Source organism: Prinia subflava, chromosome 2, assembly GCF_021018805.1.
Source record: "Prinia subflava isolate CZ2003 ecotype Zambia chromosome 2, Cam_Psub_1.2, whole genome shotgun sequence".
NCBI lineage: Eukaryota > Metazoa > Chordata > Aves > Passeriformes > Cisticolidae > Prinia > Prinia subflava.
The window spans coordinates 88,706,368-88,729,735 of record NC_086248.1 but is presented as its reverse complement, the minus strand read 5'-3'; the positions used below and the strand labels follow the sequence as shown (position 1 = coordinate 88,729,735).

The 23,368-nt window shown below is 40.7% G+C and overlaps 2 protein-coding genes across 5 annotated transcripts in view; one reads left to right on the top strand and one right to left on the bottom strand.

The window, feature by feature from the left end:
• AKT3 (AKT serine/threonine kinase 3) overlaps positions 1–21,801 on the top strand; it is a 153,501-nt gene extending 131,700 nt beyond the window's left edge. For both annotated transcript variants that reach the window (XM_063390947.1, XM_063390946.1), the window contains exons 11-14: positions 512–726; positions 3,364–3,451; positions 12,348–12,450; positions 14,472–21,801. In XM_063390947.1, the coding sequence (XP_063247017.1) occupies positions 512–726; positions 3,364–3,451; positions 12,348–12,450; positions 14,472–14,557 (492 nt within the window). In that variant the 3' untranslated portion in view covers positions 14,558–21,801. The remainder of the gene's footprint in view (positions 1–511; positions 727–3,363; positions 3,452–12,347; positions 12,451–14,471) is intronic.
• The window catches only part of SDCCAG8 (SHH signaling and ciliogenesis regulator SDCCAG8), a 105,967-nt gene continuing 102,444 nt past the window's right edge, over positions 19,846–23,368 (bottom strand). For all 3 annotated transcript variants that reach the window (XM_063390942.1, XM_063390944.1, XM_063390943.1), the window contains one exon: positions 19,846–21,123. Coding sequence is in view for 1 of the 3 variants with exons in the window: in XM_063390944.1 (XP_063247014.1) it covers positions 21,103–21,123 (21 nt within the window). In the remaining 2 variants the exon portion in view is untranslated. The remainder of the gene's footprint in view (positions 21,124–23,368) is intronic.

Genomic DNA, 23,368 nt, shown 5'->3' with positions numbered 1-23,368 from the left:
GACTATTTGATGGAATGCAATGAAACTGGTGGGAGAAAGGCACTAAGGACTTTTGATGTAAGCAAAGATCATAAAGAAACTGGTCTTAATAAGATTAAGATGGTTCTAAATTGGAGACTTTAGACAGGTGGGGTAAAAGAGAAGGAAGTGACTGAGCAAACAGATGCTTCTAACTGAGTAGTACTTGAGGATACAGTGTCTCTTCCTAAAGCTGTGGATGATATAAATGGCCTGGTAGAGGACATAGGAAAGGGTAAAAAGAAGTCATGATTCTTTGGAGCACGTCATTGTCAATTTTTAATTTTGCTTTTAGCAGTGCAGTGCCTGGTAAGCCTGCAATTTCAGTGAGCTCAGGTGTGTGAGTCAGTGCTGCAGTTTTGAGTCAGGTTCTGGGAGTCCTTTTAGCATACTGTGAAAATAAAGTCTCAGAAATACATTCATATAGAGATGCATCAAACAGACGGAAATGAAATAGTTTAAATCTTAAAGATGCTTTTGGTTTCTGTCTCAGGTGTTGGAAGATAATGACTATGGTCGTGCAGTGGACTGGTGGGGATTAGGAGTTGTCATGTATGAGATGATGTGTGGAAGATTACCCTTCTACAACCAAGATCATGAGAAACTATTTGAACTGATACTAATGGAGGACATAAAATTTCCTCGAACTCTGTCTGCAGATGCAAAATCGTTACTATCAGGCCTACTGATAAAGGATCCCAATAAGCGGTAAGTGAAGTTAATTGCTTATACAGGCATCATAAATGCTCTAACTGTGCTGGGTAACGTAAAAATAGGTCTGTGGTGCCTGCTCTTCCTGGCTGAAAGAGCTGTCAATCACAAGAAGGGGTCATACACAGCCCTGCAGTCTCAGATTTCCATTTTTTCAGTCCAGCAGTGATTTACAAAATGAATTTAACCAGCGAAAGGAAGCTTGTGGAAGACAAACATTTTAAATCATTCACAAATATAGGGGTCTCTTCAGGTTTGCAGAATGTGAACTGCAACAAGGGAAATATCTGTTATTTTTCCCAGTATAACTTAACCCTGAGTTCACTGCATTGTCTCATGGAGGCTGTAGCACTTGTTCTTGGTGATCATGGCAGGAGAGATGCATAGACAGCCACAGCTACATTTATTAGGGCACATAAATAAATCACATATTAGATCAGGAAACTAGTAATTTGTTGAAGAGTGAAATTTGAAGAGAGTGGTTTGAAAGCAAGTGTTACCCAGCTGTGGTGGGCTTTTCCCTCTGGGATTGCTGCCCAGGAGAGCCATTTCCAGTGGCTCCAGTACTGGACCAGCAGTGTCCAGTCTTCCGTGGCTCTAAAACCTCTGGCTCTGTGAATCAGTGGGATTTGTCTGTAGGTACCTTTTCCCCCCCAATATCTTTGACATTCTTGTGAGTCTCTTGGCATGTTTCAGGGCAGCAGACATTGTCTGCCTCTCTTCTCTAGTCCTCCTTCAGGTGCTGGTTGTTCTCAAGAAGTTTTGGGTAGTGGGCATTTCCCTCAGGGACTCAGGGCCTGCAGGAGTGGTTGTTGTGTTTCTCCAAGGGATTTGCCTGGCTGTGCAGCAGTGGGACAGCACAAGTGGTCAGCCTGTCTGCTCCAGCTGAACTTACTGTGTGCAGGAAAAGCAAACTGTGACCAGCCAGCCAAATACAGGCAGAGTAGAGCAAAACTGTGTTTCTGTAGCAACTCCTAATGCTTTCTAACCTCCAACAATCTGACCCATCAAATATATTAACCTTTAGAAATTGAAAGATGCTTCCTTGTAATTAATCTTTGCAGGCAGTAGTGTTCATTACAGACTTATATTTAGAAGCTTATTTATATTCAAGTTCTCATGCTAGCTAATGATAAATAGGGGAAGAACATAGAGATTAACACAACTCAGCTTTTTTGTGAGCAGCTAGAAGATACTGAGAGAAGTCTGGAGGCTGAAGGCTAACTGCCATGTTTTGCCAAGATATAGAGAATTTTACAATGAGTAGTTGAGAAACAAGGAGAAATACAGCTTGAAAATTAGAATAACTTTACACTCAGTTATTGCAAGACTGACGTAGTAGTCCAGAATATTTTTAAAATTTGGCAGCAGGGTAATACCAAACCAGACGTTTTTCTTGGTTGTGGAAATTATTCCTCCTTACAATAAATGCTTTAGAAAGGAATTTATCTTACTTAAATGTTTGCCTTTAGAATTTGTCTTTATATCTTCAGCAGTTTCTTTTAATGAAACATACACTGTTTTTGTCACTCTTCTTGTTAACATTTAACACGTATGGTCTGCTTATTTAGTTAAGAGTAGCTTTTTTCTGCTGCAGCTTCCTCCTGTTAGGGCAGTAGGATCCCCAGGCTCAGGGAGAAGTTAGATGAGAGCAGAGCAGCCCTGAAAGTCAATGTGCTGTTGAGAAGGACAGAGGTTCCCATCCCTGCATGGGGGTTATTTCTCAACAAACAACAGCAGCTCAAGGGAGCTCACTCAGCTTGTCAAGTCAAAATGGACTTGCTAATGGAACAAAAAATGGCCAGTCCTCTCTTCTATTCTCATCTAAGGATTAGTTTTTTCTCCAGGTTAGGAAGCTGATTCTGCCCACAGTCATCAGGTGGGAATGGTGCTGTAGATGCAAGTCAGAGAAGACTTGGGCAGGACACTCCTCTTTTGGCAGCAGTGACCACTTCTGTGAGCTCAAACCACCTTGGGCAAGTTCACCCAAAGTTGGTGAAATCCACTTCCTAAGGTGATTTACCAGACAGAGTCTGGCTTTGGCAAGCTATGGGTCGCAGTGAGTAGTGTGGTTATTTACAATGGCCTTAAAATAACTTCTCTCAGCAGGCCTACAATTTATTAATTTATACTAATTGACTCAGATTGAGACTATTTCATGGTAATTGGTTAATTGTTACAGCACCCAGATGCAACAGCAGTGAACACTGTATAAAAATCATGCACAAGTCATTACTGATTCAGTGCCCGGCACGTCCTTGGCAAAGTTTTATATCAGCATTATTGGGTTGGTTTGGGTTTTTAATTGTGCCAGGACATTAGTTGGGCTTTCAAGCAAACTAAACTTAAGTATGTTTTTAAAATGAACGAATTACTAAAAAAGCTCATCATGGACAGTAACAAACACTGTAGTTGCAATAATCAAAAAGAATAGACCATGGCATGGGTGCTTCCACTATCACGAATTCTCTGGAGATCGCCAGAATTCATATTAAACAGGTGAAAAGTTCGTATTAATTGGGTGAGAATTGTTCCCAGATGATCAAAAAGACATGGTCACTCTTCCAACCATAACAATACCTTGATCTCCCTATAAAAGTTTAATATGTGGTTTTTTTCCCCCATTCTCTTTAGACTTGGTGGAGGCCCAGATGATGCAAAAGAAATCATGCGTCACAGTTTCTTTGCTGGAGTAAACTGGCAAGATGTATATGATAAAAAGGTAAGTCTTCATATGGCATTGGATAATCTGGCAGGTGGTTTCATAGTCATAGACTGCTGTTCTCTGGAACTAGTAATTCTTTCTTTGCAACTTTTTTGTGTTATATACAAAGGAATACTTATTCTGAAGAAGATGTACTTACCTAATCTTTGCATTTTCAGTAATAATTTGTCATTTCACCAGTTTGCAAACTAACCTAAACTTTTTATTATGTAAATGTCCAGTTTTTTTCATTTTCTTTTTTCTTCGTGGGCTTTCAGGAGAAAAGTACATCTATGACTCAGGATAATGTGAAAAATGTTATATAGTTTATCCTGATTTGTCATTTTCTTTCTGCCTTTTAGTGAAAAGTTGTTTTATGAACAAGGGAAATAAAGTGATTGTAAGGAACTCAGAGCAAAAATCTACTTTCTTATTGTTTGTGTATAAGTAGAAACCTTTTTCAAACTTAGAGATATCTAAGAAAATTAAGATAGTGTTAAAACACTGAGCCAAAACAGCTTGTGGAGAAAGCAAGTGCTGGGAATTCAAGTGGAGCAGTTTTCTCCAAACCCAGTCGTGTTCCTGTCATGATCAACACTTCGGGAATGATTTTAGAGAATGAATTTATCTTACTTAGGAGTGAAACTCAATTCAACTTAAGTTGTTTTATATACAGAAACTGATTTTATCTCAGTATTTCTGTAAGAATTTACTTGTTGCTATAAACCCTTTCTATTTTGATAAAGACTTTTCTTTTTCCCCCAACTGTTTTACATTGTTAATCTGCCAGTTGAGCTGCGTAATTTTAAAAGATAGTTTTTGCTGCTTTTTTTTTTTGCTTTGCTCAAATAAAAGGAAAATGGAAGACATACGACTGAGCAGAATATGTTTATGCTACAATGTCAATGATACAAACTGTTTTTTCAGTTGTTGTTGAACTGGAATTTTCAAAATGTGTGGTTGTTGGTGTGGTAGCTTCTCTGACAAATACCGGAATTGAAATAAAAGCCTGTATATGGTGATACAAAATATGGTACTCTGAAGTTACTTGATGCAAGTGTGATTTTTCCCTGGCAGTATCACAAATTTTCAAGAAATTCTACAATAAATAATCAGAGCAAGTATATTAATCAGGTTACTTTATGAGCTCAGCCACTGGTTGGTTATGTAAGGACATTGTAGAGAAGCACTGTGAGGATAAAATCTAAAAATACAAGTTGAAGACCTTTCTAGAGTAAAAAAAAAAACAACAAAACTAAAATCAATAGGATTACAACATGCTAGGAGTGGGTAGGAAAAAAAAGGCTATTACATTATTCTTGCTGTCTTGAAAAACATTTCTTAATTATCTTACATTAGAAATAGAACTTTCAATTGTATGCTGTGTTCAGCATCTTATTTAGTTAAGAATTTATAGATACTCTTAATTGCTTGTGCTTTGATTCCTTCCAAATGAACATGGCTAATATGTTTCAGTCAAGATCATTTTTTGAGCTATTAAAATAAAAGGAGGCATTTTGCAGATTAAATATATATAAATAAATATATAAATGCTAGCACTTTGCTTTTATGCCCATGGATATGGCTTATTGGAGTACTCTAACTAGAGAAACTCTAGTCATTCTTTGTTTACTCTGGGTACTGTTGCTTTGAGAAACTAAATTTGCCAGTGAAACATCAACTGAATTTCCTCAGTTGAACAGTTCACTTCAAGGATCAAAGGAAAATTGCTTTTGTGCAGTATTAACACACAGTGAGTCCTTTATGGAAATAGGAGTCATGAAAGTGACTTCTGACAGTGTTCTTTTCTGTTTATTTAAAAATAGTTGTCTTCCTACCTGTTCCTTCCAAAGCTGTTTGCCTGCTTAAAATATCCAGTTGTTCCTTCTGCACACACAGTCTTACACTGCAGACTTCAGAGCTGTGCTCTGAAATATAATCCTCAAACATAATAATAAGGTTAATGAACTTGCATCATGTATGTTCATTAGAATGCTGATATGAATATTTTTGAGGTATTTTGGTATTCTAAAATAACTCAGAGCATCAAATAAATTTGATTTTTAAGTAGGTTTATTCTATGCTTGCTTCTGTTGCTGTTTGTTGTTGGATGTAGAGTCTTCAGCAGTAGGGTCACTTGATGAAATTGATAGTGGATATAATTATTTGCATTGTAAAAATATTTCACAGTAATTTTGCCCAAGTTTTAAGCACCCTGGCACTGTAATTTTCTGGCTGCATTTCAGGAGTTTATTTCTGTTAGAAATGAAAGAACTGAAGTTCACTTTCAGAGTAATGAAAACCAAAAAATCATGTGTATTCTGAGTAGTTGCTGGGTGATAGCTTTGTACATGTGCACACTGTGCTCCTGTGTGCCTCTAATTTTATCATTTTGCTGGGTTATCACTTTACTGGTGTGATTAGAAACAGAACTATATATCTGTAAAGGATTTAATGTATTTCATGTGACAGACCACAGCTCTGTCAGGTCAAACTGATCCAAATGGTCAAATGGAATTATTAAGTTTCTGATACTGCTAACTAGTTAAGCTAATTTGGTACTACATAATGATAAAAAAATATTGTATGGCACACTAAAGCAGAGAAGGTCGTTGCCTTTAAATGAAAAATGTATAGTAGTTAGCATTTATGATCTGATGTATTTATTTTTGGCAGAAAAACCATGAGGGCATATGAAAGAGAGCAGCCTGTGCCAGGTTCTTCCTGTGATCATCTCAGCCCTGATGAGTTTTTATCTCTCTGCCTGAGAATGAGGAATTGAATAGTTTGGCAAACTCTGAAGACTTCAAAAGCCCATGTACTAAATAAAATATTTGTTTTATTTTTAGGTAGAATCAGGAAGCTTTTCGAAATTTCCTCATTTCACATATAAGAATTGCTTCAGCATTTTTTTATTTGGGTAGCAGACATACACTAAAGTTGTCAGATGTTCTGTTTAGGGTCTTTCACTGAACAAAAAGGACATGGGCATTACTTAAAAGGTCGAAATTTGGATATGTCTTCAGGCTTGCAGCTTGAAGCACTCGGTAGCCTCATGGCAAAGGAGCTCCAGACCTTTTAGCGAGGCCTGGTTTTCCTCCTGCATATAATGTAGATGAAAGATGAGAGAAACCAGGTGGAAATTTGGGCTGAGATCCATGTTCTGATTTGTGGTTATACCTCTGATTGTCCCTGAAGAAAATGAGGAAGAGGCAGCAAGTGAATCTGTCAGTGCTGGGAAGGAGCAGGGACAAGCGGCGGCAGTGGCTGCAGAGGGAGGGCTGGCTTTGAGCAGGGCTGGTTTTGGAGGCTCCTGTCCCACTGTAAGGAGTGACTTTCAGCAGGAGGTCTGACAGCTGCAAGAAGCTCTTCCTGACCCTTCAGCTGTGGCTACCTTGGTTTACTCAAGACACAAACCCAGCAAATGACGAAATCCCATGATCCGAGTCCTGCATTCAGGCCTGCAGATCTGCAGTATAACCATGGCCTTAAATGCACATTGAAATACTTTCCTGTATCAGATTTTGAAGGGAAAGGGTGGGAGGTAAATAGGAAAGTACCACCATTTGGTTTTAGGTTGTTGCTATTGGAATCATACTATTTTCATACAGGTATCTGCACTGCCACAAAACCAGCAGAAATCACCCTCGTTGGTTGCTTTTGTCTTGTTGCCATGCGAAATTGTAAAAAGATCAGATAGCATCTAACCAGTGTGGTACTTTCATTGTGTTTCCACTGATACCTTAAACTTTTGGACAGATGGAGATGTTGATTGCCACCCTTCTCCCAGCTGCTTGAATTTACAGGGAGGAAAGAATTCATAAGTGTGTCTGATTCTGAAACTTATATTGCTGGGAGTTTGTGGTTTCCTTCTGTCCATGGTAACAGCATCGTATCCTTTGGAAAACAGTTTGTCCATGGGTAAGCCTCCCTGCTGAAGCCAGTTTTCCTCTGGACTTATGTCCTTTCACCACTGAAATTCCAGCTCCTTCTCCTCCCCCTGCCTAGGACCACCACATGCAGGGGCCGTGGGGTATTCCCAATTCCCGGCTGTGCTGTGGGTGCTGGCTGTACAGCCAGCTGCCTTTGGGGCCATGTATGGGGAAGAACAAGTCCCTACAGGAATGGTTATTTGATCATCTTGAAGCTCAGCTCAATTACCCTCTTTCCCCAGGTGGAAGCTGTAGTTTGAGGGGCATGGACACGTGTTCCTCCCATCTCTTCAGCGTGGTTCAGCTGCAGTCTGTTGGGCAATGGGATTCTTGTGGCAGTGGAATGGCCTGAAGTTGTGCCAGGGGAGATTTAGGTTGGATATCAGAAAAGGTTCTTCACCCAGAGGGTGGCTGGGCACTGAACAGGCTCCCCAGGGCAGGGTCACAGCACCAGCCTGACAGAGATCAAGGTGTTTGGACAATGCTCTCAGGCCATGGGATGATTCCTGGGAAAGGTGCGGTGCAGGTCTGGGACTTGTACGTGATATCTTTGTGGGTCCCTTCCAACTCAGCATATTCTGTGATTCTCTGAAAATTCCCTTCAAATTAAAAGGAGAAGAAAGATCAGATTGATGTTCTTAAGCATCATGCATTTGGCAGATTGAGTGTATCATGGTTACTTTGAGGTAGCTTCAGCCACTTTCTACACAACACCAAGACAAGTGATTCCTGGTAAATTCTCTTCGAGCAAGTAGTGTTACATATTTTTCTCTCATACTGAAGTATTTATGTAGTTGTTCACTAAGTGTGAGAAAGTTCAAGGTGTAGAATCAAGCCTGTACATCTCAGTGTACCTACAACAGTCAAACACTCTGCCTGTCCCTTTCCTTCCTCTAGGAGATGGGTGTCAAATTTTCCAGGATTTGAACTGTAGAAAAACTGTGGTGTTTCTCACACACTGCTCTTGATGTTTGCCAAATGGAAATGCCATTCACTGGAGATAATGAAGACACTAAGAATTTGATATTGCTTCTGCTGTCATTTCTAACTTCAAGCCTTTGAAATGGCCAGGGCAGATTCAGTTTGACAGATGGATATGAAATTGGATTTTTGTCTTGAACACAAACTCTTAAAGTCACTTAAGTCGCACTGAGTTTAGACTTTTACTTCTTTATTTGTACAGACACATGCATATCTATGCATATGTGTGTGTGTAATGCATAAACCCAGAAAATCTGTATTTCTGCTCCAACGAGTAAATTGTCAGGAGGTGCAGTTCCCTGTCTGGTTGGAGCATTTTTCTGAACTGAGGCCACTAAAGAAAGGAAAATTTTCCCATACTGAAGTTTGGCAGCCAGGATCAAGCAGTGTGATTCTCTTGCAGACTGGCAAGGTCTGTGCTTAGCAAAAGCTTATCTTACTCCTTTTGGACACAGGTTACTGGATGGGCCTTCTGGTGCTCACATCCCTCTTGGACTATTGATATCTCATTCCAGAAGTGAGGAATAGCTGTGGCAATAGCATATGCAATATTTCCTTGTGCACCAAATGTGAAATATTGCTGGCTGTAGACTGGCATCTTCATGTTGTGACCATCAGTGGTTGTTGATGTTGGGTGTTTTAATCTTTATCATTAAACCTCAGCTTCCGTCTTCCTTGGGATGTATGTGGAAGATTCTGGAATGTCACTCTAAGTGTTTATCTCTGCAGCATTTGCACCTTATTTGTCTTTCTAATGGTTTCATTACAGCTGAAATTTGTGGATAATCTGCTTTCTATTTTTAATTGAAGTTTGACAACTAATGGACAAAGAAGACACCCCTCCAGAAAGATGATTGCCAAGAATTTACTTGGGGAAGGGGTGGTGTGCCTTTGGTGCCAGCTCAGGAGTCTGGAGTGGGACGTCCATAAGACTTTAGCCCTGGCTGGTTTGGTGTAGGTGAGGTAGCACAGATGGAAAGGAGCAATCCCCAGTTCTCTGTCCACACAGCTGTGTGGGAGGTGGAGGTGATGCTCTGAGGGAAGGGGGCAAAGTGTATGGAAAGATTGAAGAAACCTTTCTGCCACTTCTGTTCAGCTGTATCTGTGCTTCTTAACCTCAGCTGCTGCTTCCACTTTTCCAAAGGTTTTAGGGGATGGTTGGTGTACATAAGGACACTGCCTGGATAAAAAACCAGTGTATGCTGCTGTGGAGAGCCACGTGGCTGGAGAGCTTGTTTTTGCAGTCAGTGAGGTTTCCAAATGCCTTTAATGTCCAGGATATGAAAGATACTGCTGTAAAATAGATGAATCCTAAAACATCATTGACATAAATTTGCATCAGGCCCTTTTAGTTACAGCCTGGAGTTTCATGTCTTCTGCTTGTTTCACTTCCCCAGACAGCTGAACTTCCGTCACATCTGCAGTTTTCATCAGCTGACTTACTGGATGTGATGGATAAAGAGTTTTCTAGTAAGCCTAGCTGCTGAGCATTGAATCGGAGCACCAACTTAATGAGTTCTGTTTTAATGGTGCTTTTCATACCTGATCAAAATTATTGTAAATTATTTGTTCCTTAACAGTCACTTAGCACTGTGCTTCTCTTCCTAAAATAATATTTTCTAATTATTTTCCATAACCATTACTATTTCAGGTAGATGAGAGAAAAAGGGGATGATTTCAAGTTATAGTGAGGCTTGTTCATCTCAGTGGATTAAAAACAAAGAAGTAACAAATGCCCGAATAAACCCGTAGTTAGCCTGTAAGTTTTTGAGAAAGAAACTTGTTATCTAATGCATTTTCCCTTTCCTCTCCAGCAGCACATCCATACACTGCTACCTATAAGGATCTTACCTTGCCATACCTTTTGTGTCTCATTAACTGCTTCAACCTGACTCAGAGTAGTTACAGACTGTGAAGTGAGGGTCTGCTCCTTCTCTTTGCAAAGCAGTTGTAGCATGAAAGGTCTCAGGTGCACTTCACAGCAGGAGTAGGTTGTTCTACTACAGATATGTGCTTGAAAAGCTATTGCTTCTTGTCCTTGACTTGAGAAAAGAGAAAATTTTTCCTAAGCTTATTTTCATTATTTTAAAAGGAAAAGTTTTGTTTTTTTATGAAACGGCATTTTCTGTTTCTGACCAGTAAAAAGTATTCCAACCAGGGAAGTAGTAAAATCATTATAAAACTGTTATCTTACAAAATTTTTTCGTATTGAATTCATTGCTGGGATCTGTGAAAGTGGCCTTTTAAAAGGACACTTGGACTTGACTAGAACACATTGCTTGATTTCTTGTAATCTTGTGTAGGCTTTATTTTTGTAGGTTTTCTGTGTTTTTGTGGGTTTTTTTTCCTATGTTTTTGGTTGATGTTTCCAGGAGATTTTTGGGGTTTTTTTGAATGTTCTTTTCTCAGATAGAAAAATGAGGGTAAAATGGCAATGTGGGATGTTGCACTGGAATAAGTCTGGTTTTAGGAATTGTGTGGCTGCATTGCTGGAGAGATGTACAGCCTTGGAGATCTGCTTTATTAGTGCAGAATTGTTTGGGATAGCCTGGATGCATATAAAACCAGTTTTCAAACAGTGAAGGGATCTGTGCAATAAAATAGAATACTTTGTTTATAAACATCGGATGTAACTCGATTTATACCTGGCAGATTCTTCTGCTGTTGTGTTTATATATGTTAGCTCCTTAAGCATTTATTCTACAATGCCCCAAACTTTTACTTCAAAATACTCCTCTGCTGTCCATTCAGGACAATGTGAGGGAAAGCTGAACGAAGTTTTGTAAAAGTACCAATCAGATTTATTGTACTCTGTCAAGTATATGAAGTGATAGTTTTGGTTTTACTTAATAATTGCTTGCACTGCTACTGAAGATGTGGACGAGATGAAATCGGTCTCTTAGTATGTACAGATCATCTACATCTGTGCATTTAGTGCATAGCACTTGGGAAAAGGAGGGGGGTAGCAGCAGTTCCTCCTTCTTTGCTTGGGGCAAATGACCAAATTAATTGTTTGGTGTTCTGGAGTTGAGGAGAGAGAGAACATGAAACTGGTGAAAACCCCTCGCAAGGTCATAGTATCAGTGAGCCAGGATATAACCTGTTGTATTGAAAGGAGAATCAATTACACTTATTCTCAGGGTGTGTTTTACATTGCATGTGAGGAGATGGCACCAAAGGGCTCCTAGGTACAAACAGGAACATTGTCACACCACACACACACAAACAATTTGCAATGTCATGCATACAGAACTGCTGTAGTGTTTTTGGGCTGCCAGTGTGACATTCCATACTCAGTGTGCCTTCCAGTAAAACTGTATTGGCAGCTGTTTCGGTGGAGAAGGTGGATAGTGAAGCTGATTCAAAAGAGGGGCAAGGGAGTCCTGCCTGCAGGCTGTGAGTGGCTTCGGTGGTTTGCTGTTGGGAAATCCCACACTGAGCTGTGAAAGCAGTAGGCAGGTTTAGATAGAACAACTCCCTTAAGCCTGAACTGGCCTTTTTTCAAATGTAAAATTTATTTTCATATCACATAATTTCTTTCACTGATAAGTTCAGATGGAGGCCTTCCCACTGAAAAGAAAAACTCCAAACCATGATGCTTATTATGCTCTCTGTGTAGTCTTTTTCTTCTTAGCTGTTTATACCACCCAGTTGTGCTGAAATACCTAGAGATGCCTTTGCCTGACAGCTCTGCGGGTAATTAAATTGGCCTGAAGAGTTTCTAGGTAATTATCTTTATGAGCTCAATTTATCTGCAAGTCATGTGAGAGTGATACTTGGAATTTAGCTTTGTTGTGCTATTGACTGGATTCTGAACTGGTATTTTTGACTCAAATGGGTTCTATCTCTTACTGGAAGTTAGAGACTGAGCTGCCTCTCCACAGACCTACTTGTTTGATCTGGGGCGTAGGGAAAGAGAACTTAACTTGTTTTCCTGATAGTAATTTGCCTGGTTTGAGATTTAGTAATTTTTTTTGTTCTTATTTCTTGGTGCCTTTCAGCTTGTACCTCCTTTTAAACCTCAAGTGACATCTGAGACAGACACCAGGTATTTTGATGAAGAATTTACAGCTCAGACTATTACAATAACACCGCCGGAAAAATGTAAGTCAGAAATTATGCATAAGCATGATATAACAATATTCTTTATTAATAAAGCAGCTTGTAAGAGTTTTTTCTGTTTTAATAGAAAAGCTGTTCTCACTGTTGCTAGTAAAAATCTTGGTATGGAAGTGTGTAAGAGTAACTCTCAATGACAGCTTTATTTTTAAGATGCAGTAGTTACAAAGCTTAGAACATTAGATAACTCTGGGTTGGGTTTTGGAGGTATTTTTGGTGTGGGCTTTTTTGTGTTGATTTTGTTTGGAGTTTTTTCATTTTTTTGTGGATTTGGGGTTTGTTTTGTTTGTTTGTTTTCAAATAAGCAAGTGTTTACTGGTTGGCAGTCAAGGTCCCCGTTCAGCAAAGTATTTGGAACACAGATCCTTCTTTAAGTGTGTGGACAGTGCTGGTGGCTTCAGTGGGCTGTGTCACTTCAGTAACATGGGCATATTGAAATGCTTTGAAGAGAATACTTTGAAAAAAAAATCAATTAACTGAAAATTAAATTTCCTATCAGGTCCTGTGCATCAGCAGGGCTCTTAAAGAAGGTGTTAATGTGGATGTAACCACGGCACTGGACCTTGCAAAATTTCTGTATTGAAGTAAATGTGATTTTACCACAGTTTTTGTTTTTGTCATGTGCTACACACAAGAATCATGATCTGATCAGCATAGCCAGGGCTTTACAGTTACTTACCAAGCCAGAGCAGTTAAAATCTTGATCCTGAGTTCTTAAAGAATTTTCTTTCTAAATAGAATATTTGAGGGTTTTGTTTGTTTCTTTATACTGGAGGCTGAGAAAGAAGGATCACAAAAATGGACAATAAAGGCTTAGTTGTGGTTGCCTACCCTTTCATAAAGCAAGCTCATTTTCTGATGGGTTAGGGCTCCCAGGTTAGCTGCAGTTTTCTGTTCATATATAGATCTAGAGTATTTTCTGGATTTTGCATCTTTGGTGTTTGAATACAATACAAAAGCATAGAGTGGCTTGGATTGGAAGGCGCCTTAAAGTTCATCTGATTCCAATCTCCCTGCCTTGCACAGGGACACATTCCACTAGACCATGTTGCTCAAAGTCCATAATTTAAGTGTTTTTAAAAAGTCTTTCTGCTGTGAAAAAAAGAACCCTTCCTTCTCCTGTCTGTTTTGATAAGAATTTCTTCGTCTTTGTAACTTGAACAAATTTTACTAAGATTTGAATTAACTTGGGTTCTGTTGATTTGATATTAGGCCAGGATTAACTCTAATTTTTATGTGTAGGATATATGAAGATACAAACCCCACAAAATTCTGAAAGGCTGCATATAAATATATTGTTAGAATAACAGTCTCAGCAGGAGTCTTTAAGAATAAGCACTGTTAAAAAGCCATGTGAGAATGTACATCCAACTTCTCAGAGTTAGGTAACATCTGGTGCCTGCTTTGTGTTGGCACTGGAGGAATTATGTAAATAAAAATATTTATGAAATATTGGCTTATTTTATATTTCTTCTGATCCCAGTAAATACTGTAAAAATAAGTAGTTTACTAAAAATAATACCTAAGAATTGAAACACATAGAACATGTATGAATTGTTCATTTTGTAGCTGTTTTTTCCTTTTAACTTCCTTTTGAAATGGAGGAATATTTCAGGATATCTGCAGTAAGACTATAATTTCCTGAGCTCAGCTCAAAAAGTGATGGAGACTGGCTGCCTCAGTTGGCACTCGGCTTCTGCACTGCCAGAGGCTGGGTGTGCTGGCACGCTTGGATTAGCCTAGAAGAGGTAGTTGTGATTGGAGTTCTCAGGTGATAATCAGAATGAAATGAACCAAACACTCAACCTGAAACAAATTGTGACTTTTGAGCGTGCTGTCCTTTCAGTAAGTGCCATCCTGCTGTGTGAACATGAGCTTATGTGTTTAACTGAAGTCTTTAACTTGAGCCTTTAACATCGGCACTGTACCCTGAAAGATGTACTGCAGGTGAATAATGAAATTTTATTGCAAATGTACTGATGTTTTGACCTTCTTCCTTAACACAGATGACGAGGACGGTATGGACTGCATGGACAATGAGAGGCGGCCGCATTTCCCCCAGTTTTCCTACTCTGCAAGTGGACGAGAATAACGTTTTTTGTTCTGCTGCTTCACTGTCACCTTAGGTTTATCAGTGAAAATGATTCCTGAACATCACCACCAGTACTAGATACTACTATGATAGCAGGGGCACTTTCAGAGACCATTCCAAATTGAACAAGTTTCTTTCCCAAACCTACCTAAAATGCGTTCTGGTTTTGCATGACATATGAGATTCTCTCTACTCCGCTCTCCTGCTGTTGCTGCTGCCCACAGTCTCGGTATAATAGCAACGTCAAGAAATTGCTAACAATTTCATTGAAGGTAGATGACTTGACTTCAGCATTGTACACTTTGTGAACAAGCAGTCATCTATTTTTCCTCACAGTGGAGGCGAAACAAAAGCCGTGTTGGTCCAGCTTATCTTCTTCCAGAAGATGAATCAAAATTGTAATTAGTCGAAACAGACCAGGCGATAACATTTTCTTGCATCTGTTTGTGCTGGTTAGAATGAGGCAACATAGAGGTGGTGATGTACATATGCAAGGTTTCTGTTAGGCATATCATTACTTGAAGCAGGTCTCTGTCATTAACATCTGGCTGGAATTTGTATGGGAAATGTTTGAGAGAAGGACTTAAACTGTTGATATATATAAATATATATATATATATTATTTTTTAATTCCTGTTGGATACTACAGAAGAAGCAGAAGGGCTGGACTCACCCAGCCTGCCACTTAGAACTTCCAGGTTCATGTGCAATCATGGAGAATCGAACATTATACATGCAAGAAATGAAGGCATAAAAGCAGCAGTTGAAGTTGTTCAAGGGGTTTTATAATTTGCACCAGATAACATCTTTTTCATGCTTTCCTCTTTCATGATATGCATCACCTCTGATGGCTGAAGAATGTAGACAGGCATAATGGTATTGCTTTTCACCAAAATGTGTGCACCAAGGTAAACAGATGTTTGCCTTACTTGTTTTTATTTTGAGTTTGTGAATTAGCTTCCTCTCCAGGTGTTTAACTCCGAATATTCTTTTGTTTTTGTTTTTTTTTTTTTTTTTTTTGGTTATACTGCGGTAGTATTTATTTTTAGAGATAAGGTTTGTATGTGTCATGTTTGCAAATGCTGCTACATCTTAGAACAGGCTTATAGCAGTTAATTTTGTAATATATGGAAGGACTGTACAAGCTGAAGGGAATAATGCACTTTTCTCCCATGTGGAAATTTTAACAAGGCTCTGAAATTGTACATACTGCTTAGAACCAGGTTTTTGTGAATGAAATACTGTCTTTTAACAGTTTGGCAGTGGAGGTGGGGATTTCCAACCTCAGGTGCCAAAGGGTTAAAAGTGAACAGACAAAAAAGCTACATCTTGTGCTCCATTTAGGATAAACATAATGTAAGAGCCTGACGGCACAAGAGGAAATGTCTGTTCTAGATGAAGGAATTGCATTTGAACAACGAGACCACAGTGATTACAAGAAAAGCACTTTATTTTAATAATTGAGATAGTAAATTTCTGGGATCAGCTGTTCTCAAGGAAGATTTGCCCTCAACCAAAAGAGCCCCGAAACCGTGGTACCTGATTGACTGAATTACAAACATCACAACAAACACTCCACTGCTAGGGAAACGTCTTTCCATTTCCGAAGATCTGTATCTAACAGAACATGTGCATAAACTTTAGCTTTGATCTTCAGCAATGATAATCTTAATAATAAACCCTTTGGTGCTAGGAGTTGGGGCGTGACGCGGCGGCGGAGCGCGCACACCCTTGCAGGCGGCATCGGGAGCCCCGACTCCGTGGGATTATCATTGGAAGTATCTCTGCGTTCAGCTCCTGTTAGCTCCCACAAAGACTGTGACATTGCAGAGTATTCCTGGTTGTGTCGTGTGAGTGAGTAGATGAGTCTGAGAGGAGAGATGTTCCTACACAGATGCCTTAGCCTCTTGATGTGGAAAGCTGAGTGCCCAAGCATGAAGCCCACTGCTGGCAGTGCATGTGCTGGGATGGTCAAGGGGTAGACGGGCATTTTAGCAAGGCAGCTAAAGACGCAGAGTAATTTAGACAATTTTTCATGTTTCGTGTTATATCTTTAGTAATGGATGGATAATCAGATAGAAATATATCATGATGTATATTCTAACTGCATAGGATTTCATTATGTCACCCTGTAACACTAAAGACGTGTAGATGTTGTCCCTGTGCAGAGAGAGAGGAGAGCAGCAAATGCGTTGCAGGTCTGTCCTGGGCTGGTGGAGGTGTCTACACTGACACGGTGAGTGAGTGACTGAAAGAACCCAGTACTTAACAGACGGGCATTAATTCGTTCTCTGCAAACACCTTGTACTCGCAGGCTGAAACTCTGGTGATTCCAAATCTGTGTCATATGCCTGTGTTTTCTCCCTTATGTTTTCAGCTTGTAATAGCAATAAGTTTCTCTGCACAGGGCATCTCCAGGCAGTGGCCGACGGGCTGTGGCTCTGGCCGGAGGCTCCTGTGGCAGTGCTGCCCTTGCTTTGCTCTCCATTGTGTAGCCAGGTTGGTGCGCGGTTTGCAGGAAGGGCCTGGCAGTGAATGGTTTGAAAACCTTTGAGGACATCACTTTGCATTGCTTGTCTGCCTTCTGCAACGTCAGTGGTGCCATTCACGATGCAGGGTCAGAGCCACCTTGTGCTGCCCAGGCCTGGGGGATTCTGTCTTACCAGTGTTAGAAACAGATGACAGAGAAATGCACAAGCAGTGCTGAGAGAAACTTGTGAAGCTCTTCTTTTGCTGTCTGCAGTTGTGGTTGGATTGGGACAGGAGGTGGTGGCTGGTTGTCTTGGTGAGCCTTTCGAGCACAGTACATTTCAGACCTTGGCTCCAGCTTGTACTGACTTCCATGACATACAGTATGCCCTCTTGTACTGCAGCCATCTCGGAGGAAATAGGTCATTTCTGTTTGGATTTTGGCAGTTTTGCACACAGCTTCGCTTTCCACACTAACCCATCTTCCAGTACATTCCTGTTGCTTAAAGAACATTTATTCCAGTATTGTTTTTACCTTTTTTTTTCCACCTTTACTTGCGGCTTCTTAAAGCTGACTGTTCTTGCAGGGGCCATGTGCTTCTCCTAGAGTACAAAAGTAAGGTCTTTCCTTACTAACTGCAGGGTCTATATATTACACCTCAATGTACACACTTTGCTGCTACTGTTTGTACTGTCTACAGTAGAATTTCCTTATCTTGCTCCTGGTAGTGCATTACAGGCAAGCATGAAATGTAAAGTATTTATTTAAATAAAAACCTCTAAATTGGTAATTGAATTACCTCCCTGTAGCTTTAGAGTTTGTGACATTTCTTGACCTTGCTAGTTCTTTCATTAGATCCATGCAAGATCTAGTCATACGGTTAAGGATATTAAGCAGACACGACTACAAACCCAAGAAATCGTATTACTGTTGGTCATACTTAAACTCTTTATTTCCTTAAGTATATGACCCACAAGGATGTGAAATAACTACAAGAAACTGTTTTTGTACACTGTACATCCTTAGTATTTTTACACATATATGATAGGGATGCACATTATTTTCCTTCGTACAGACAGCTTAAATAAAGCACTATGTCAATCTGCTACTTCTGTGTTTTTTAATGCTAATTTGTTCTGGAGGATTGTAAATATATATATATATATGTTCAAGCTTGCCACAGAGGACGTATTTTTTTATATCTGCACATTACTATTAAATATCTTAGAGGATAAAATTCTTAAGTTGTTCTGTGTCAGAGAAAAAAAATGGAAATTAGAAGGCTATATTGCAGATTAAAAAAGATTTCTCAAGTTTTGGGTTAAATATTTACTTCATATTTTAAAGTAATTTTATATAGGTTAGATGTTTCAATCCTGAAATGCACAAAAAATTTACTTAATTTCTTCTTACAAGAAATTGTACATCATTATTTTTTTATCACTGTATATATAATGATCTGTGCATGTTTAGTTACAAGTTTTATTTGCTGTGAAGTCCTAGTGATAACTGTAACTCGCTGTGACATATTGCAGATACTGGGTGAACAGTTTCAGCTTGTAAATGATAAAGTTACAGTATTGTCAAAAAAAAGAAAAGTTTTTATGACTAAGCAAAATGTATCTGTGCTTTGGACCTAGGCTGTTTCCCTACAGGTGGTTCCTGTTAACTCCATGAGATGTATGTCACTTATAAATTTGGGTTACATTTCCGAAGAGACACTCCTATTGGAACATCACCATTTAAGTGATTTCCAGCTGATGAAATTCTTGGCCTCCTGTGCCGTAGCTGGGCGATGATTGGCAAGGAGAGGGGAAAAGGGCAGGTGGGATTTGCAGGGCACTGCAGAACGGGACTCTGTGAAGCCCGGGGCTGGTGCAGCGCTGTTTGAACCGGCTGATCCGAGGGCTGAGTGTCCCTGAAGCAGTTGGGTCATCTGGCTTTTGTGACGGTTTGCTGTTCTCTGACGTGAGTGCTTCTCAGGAATAGAGGTGCTTCATCCAGGTCTCAGGTTTTTTTCCCTTTTTTTTCTTCCTCCTTTTTTTTCTCCCTCACCTTCTAATAGGAAAGAACGTCATGGATACAGCCATCCATTAGTTCAGCTGTATCAGGATGTCAGTGACCAGGACAAAACTGCAGCAGTGCCAGCACTGTCTGGTCAGGTGCATCCCGTGCTGTGGAATCGCACTCTGTGTGCTGACCTGGATTGGCTCATCAGGTCTGATACTTGGAAACTTTGTCAAACTCAGTGCTTAAGTAGAAGCAGGGGAAGGTGGGGAGGGATATGAGACAGGTAGGCCTAGTGCTGTAATGACTTATGAATTGCTACAAATAGAATAACTGCTGCAGTTACTTCCTTGTAGACTCCCAGCAACACAATAGGTGCACCTATGCCTGGGATGAGTATGAAAAACCTACTTCAAGCTATCTATACTGGCAGCCCAGGACCCTTTGTTGCAATCAGACTCGTACATGCACGTGGGTGGCTGGCAGTGGGCCCTGCATGTGGCCACCAGAAGCCACCAGGTAGGTGAGGCAAGTCCAGAAAGGTTGAGGGTCCCACTGTGCTCCAGGGTCTCAGTGAAGCCTAAGTGTCAGGAATAGGTGCCCGAGTTCCTTTGCACGCGCAGCCCATAGGCACTGTCTCCTATTTAAACACAGATTTATGCTGTGGAATAATAAAAGATAAATGCTGAAGTTTGCATTTTCCTGCATTTATAAATGTATATTCTGAACTGTGTAACCATCGATAAAGTAGTGACACTAAAAAAGCTGTCAGCCTGATTACTGTGAAGAATCCCGAGTTTGACTAGAGAGGGCTTTTTTTCAGCAGCCTTTCCTCTCCCTCAGGACCTGAGGCCTTTCTCAGCACGCTCAGTGTCATATCCGTGAAGCTGTTCAGGGAGGCAATCAGATGTGGTTGGCAGTTTTATATGGCAGGAAATTGAAATAGGGAGGAAAAATCACTTTGATGTTAGGGCTGTACCACTAATAATTCTTAAAATATAAGAGAAAGGAAGGATTGTGTTCCACACCCAATGGTAATTTATTGCACGTGTTGTTACTCTTATTTTTGTTACGTTTTCCGTGTTCATGCTGAAGTAGCTTTATTGCTGGGGAACTGTTCTTTGTGCTTTTTTCACCCCCTTTACCAACTACATTGAAAAAATTAGATGTAGAAACTTTTCTCTTGTGTGTGTAGCTTATCCTACACTAGATAGCAAAATACTCAGAATAATTCTTTCTCAAACAGCTGGGTATTTGAAAAGTAACCTTGACAAACATGAATGCAGTTAACCAGAAAAAAAGCCCTCCACCTGTACCCTCCAAATGTTCCGAGTTCAATAATTTGAAGCCAAGTTCAGCTGGTGCCCTGAGGATGTGCTGGTGGAAGAGTCCAGTTTCACCACCTCAGCTCGGAGCCCAGCAAGGCTCCTCTGCAAGGGCTCCTTTCTCTTAAAGGCCTTGGTCAGTGAATGTTTTAAAGGGGAACCTGACCCATGGAAACTCCTCCACATTAGGTGGAACATTTCTCAGTCTTCTTACGCTTTTCTGATTAGTGAGTAGTTGTCGGGGCTCTCACTTTTTCTATAAAAGTGACAAATATCCTGTTGAATAAAGTTCCCAGGTATATTCTGGTACTGAGTTTGTAAAAAGGAGGGCAGTGTACATGTGCAGCACTTGCAAACAGCCCCCTTCTCCCTCCTCCCCTGCACATGCTTTCCCTTGGATTCAGAAGGACAGAACAAGGAACCTAGAGATCCTATTAGTTTATTGATATTTCAGACTGTAAATAATATAGACATGTATGTTCAACTATGAAAATAGATAAAAACATTTTATAAAAATTGTACAAATTATTGACATCCACACCACGTAATAGCTATTAAAACTGGCTTGCAAGCCTGGTCTTTTCAGAAAAGTCTCAGCTGTCGTCCTAGGAAGTTTGGTAGGCTGGTAAGGCTTCAAAATATTTGTGATTCTGTAGTTAAAACCAAATAGAAACCAGCTGAAATTAGCTAGCAAGTGTGCCTGTTTTCTGCAGAGGTGTCTTTGGGTGAGCCTCAGACAAGTTTCAGCCAGGTGCTGAGCAGACCTGAAAGATAAAAGGAAGAGATGGGTAGTCTGTATGGCAGTGCCGGTGTTTCTCATTTGTGTCACGTCAGCCTGCAGGCAAGTTCTTAGAAGAGAAATAAAAACTGGTTAAGACTGCAGTAAGGCAGAGTAAACAAGTACAGTTTCAAAGCCTGCACTTCCTGTGGGCCTGCTGTCCTCACCTCTTTCTAAGCTCAGAAGTCTTACAGGTAGCAAGAACAAGAGATCTCTGATTTCTGAAAAACAGGGTCTCCATGAGCTTTTGCCATGGCGCCCGTTTAGCAGTAAATAAGTGAGCTCTTGTTTTGGGGCACGTCTAATATCCTGCCCCTTCTCCCTTCCAAGAAGAAGATGGCAGGGTTTTGCCAGAGGGTGTTTACTGAGCGGTGTTCAGCATGTCTGGGGTGGGCAGCTGTAGCAAAACAGGAAACTGTTGCCTTGGTGCCGGTAGGAAACCTCTGGTGGGAAGGCTAATTCGCCGTTTTGAAGCTCTTGCGTAGCTGTTGTTTGTGCTTCCTCGGTAGCACTTAAGGACTGAATTGAGCAAGACATCAAACTGTTGGAGCTGGGGGAGCTACCTCGAATTAAGCCACTGCAGTGCTAAAAATTGAATTTAAGAGATGTACATGACCTCAGAAATAAAAATAAACTTTCTACTTTGGCTGGTTTTGCATTAGAAGACTGAAGGGTTTTTGTTTTTTTTTCCTTCCCTGCTTGGTTGGTTAGGCTGAATTAAATAAAATTCATGAAGCTGGGTCATTAAAGAATTAAAACCAGTAACATGGTATTTTTACCCCCAAAATACACACACCAGCACCACCTGCTACAGTTGTGTCTGCGACCAGTGCAAGGATCTATGGCCATGGAAAGCCTTGGGGCCTAAACTCCATGTCAGTGCCTGGGTAGTGACAACCACGGGAAACCTGCTCTGGGCTGCAGTGACCCTCAGCATTAAAATATGGGCAGAAGCTTAAAAGGACCCCAAACACTCAACTCCTGAACAAGTCACCTGGAAATTTCTGTTGTGGGCGTCTTTCCACACCAGTTACCCAGTGTTAATGCTTTGTGAGATGCAGAACCTCAGCTTGACTGACAAAGCTAGCAAATCTCCTCCTGACTCCAGCCTGGCCTGGAGCTCTTCACAAAGCAAGCGCCAATCCTGCCAGAGTCTCTGTACCCCACTGTCCAAGGGCCCAAATATTAAAGCTGTCATTCAAGGTGTGCTGTTCTCTAACAAAATGGGCACAACTGTCACTGTCACATTCAGGCAAGTGGTAAATTAGTTGGTTACTAGACAGTCAGGGGTAGGGGGCCTTTCCAGTCTTAGTTCTCCTCCTCCCAAGAATATTTTGGTTTTCAGTGAATAGAACTCTGCAGCACACAGTGCCCAGGTTCCTCTGGACACCCTCCTCACCTCAGTGGCATCTGCTTTAACAGGGTGCTTGGGTATTAGATGTACAAGTTGGAAGGAGAGGAGCCACGGATGCCTGGCTGGTTTATTTTACTGCTGCCAGCTATACTGGGAGGAGGGAAGAGCAACTGACTGCCTGTTTGATTAGAAAGTACTCAGGTGGCTTCAGTGCCTCAATCCTCCATTGCCTGGCTGTAAAACCCAAGGTGGAACTCTCAGGAGGGCCAAGATCAACTCCTCAGCTGGTGACCAGCTTTGTCCAGACACTGGACGGGATGTGCAGCACTCCCACAGCTGCAGAGCCACAAACACTGAGGGGCTGAATACTTGAGGCCTCGTGTCAGGGCAGTCAGACATCAAACAGGTCTATCTTTATCCCTTCCTCTCACAGTTTAACTTCCATCACTTCTGATTAAACTCCATCCAAGCACAAGTGAAGATTTTCATCTGCTTAAAAACCCCATGACAACATCCCCCATCCCCCATCTGTGGACTGTCACTGGTACAAACACCTGGCAGAGGCACCATCCCTGTGCATTAAGACTCCACTAAAACAAAGCTCTCTCCCAATAACCAAAGCAATCTCCAGCTCTCCTGAGGTTGAGGGCCGTGTAAGGATCAGCTTGAATCACTTTAGACAGCTGGGATGGATCCCCTACCTGTTTGCTGGAAATAAGGCTCCCCTTCTGTGATATATAATAAAGAACAAAAAGCAAACAGGGCACTTGGGAACACTGCTGCACTAACTGCTGGGAGCTCACTGAAAATTTGTGCTGACACAAGAAATGAAATAAACCCCGTGCTCCAGAACAGCTGTAGCTCTGACAGTGCCTCC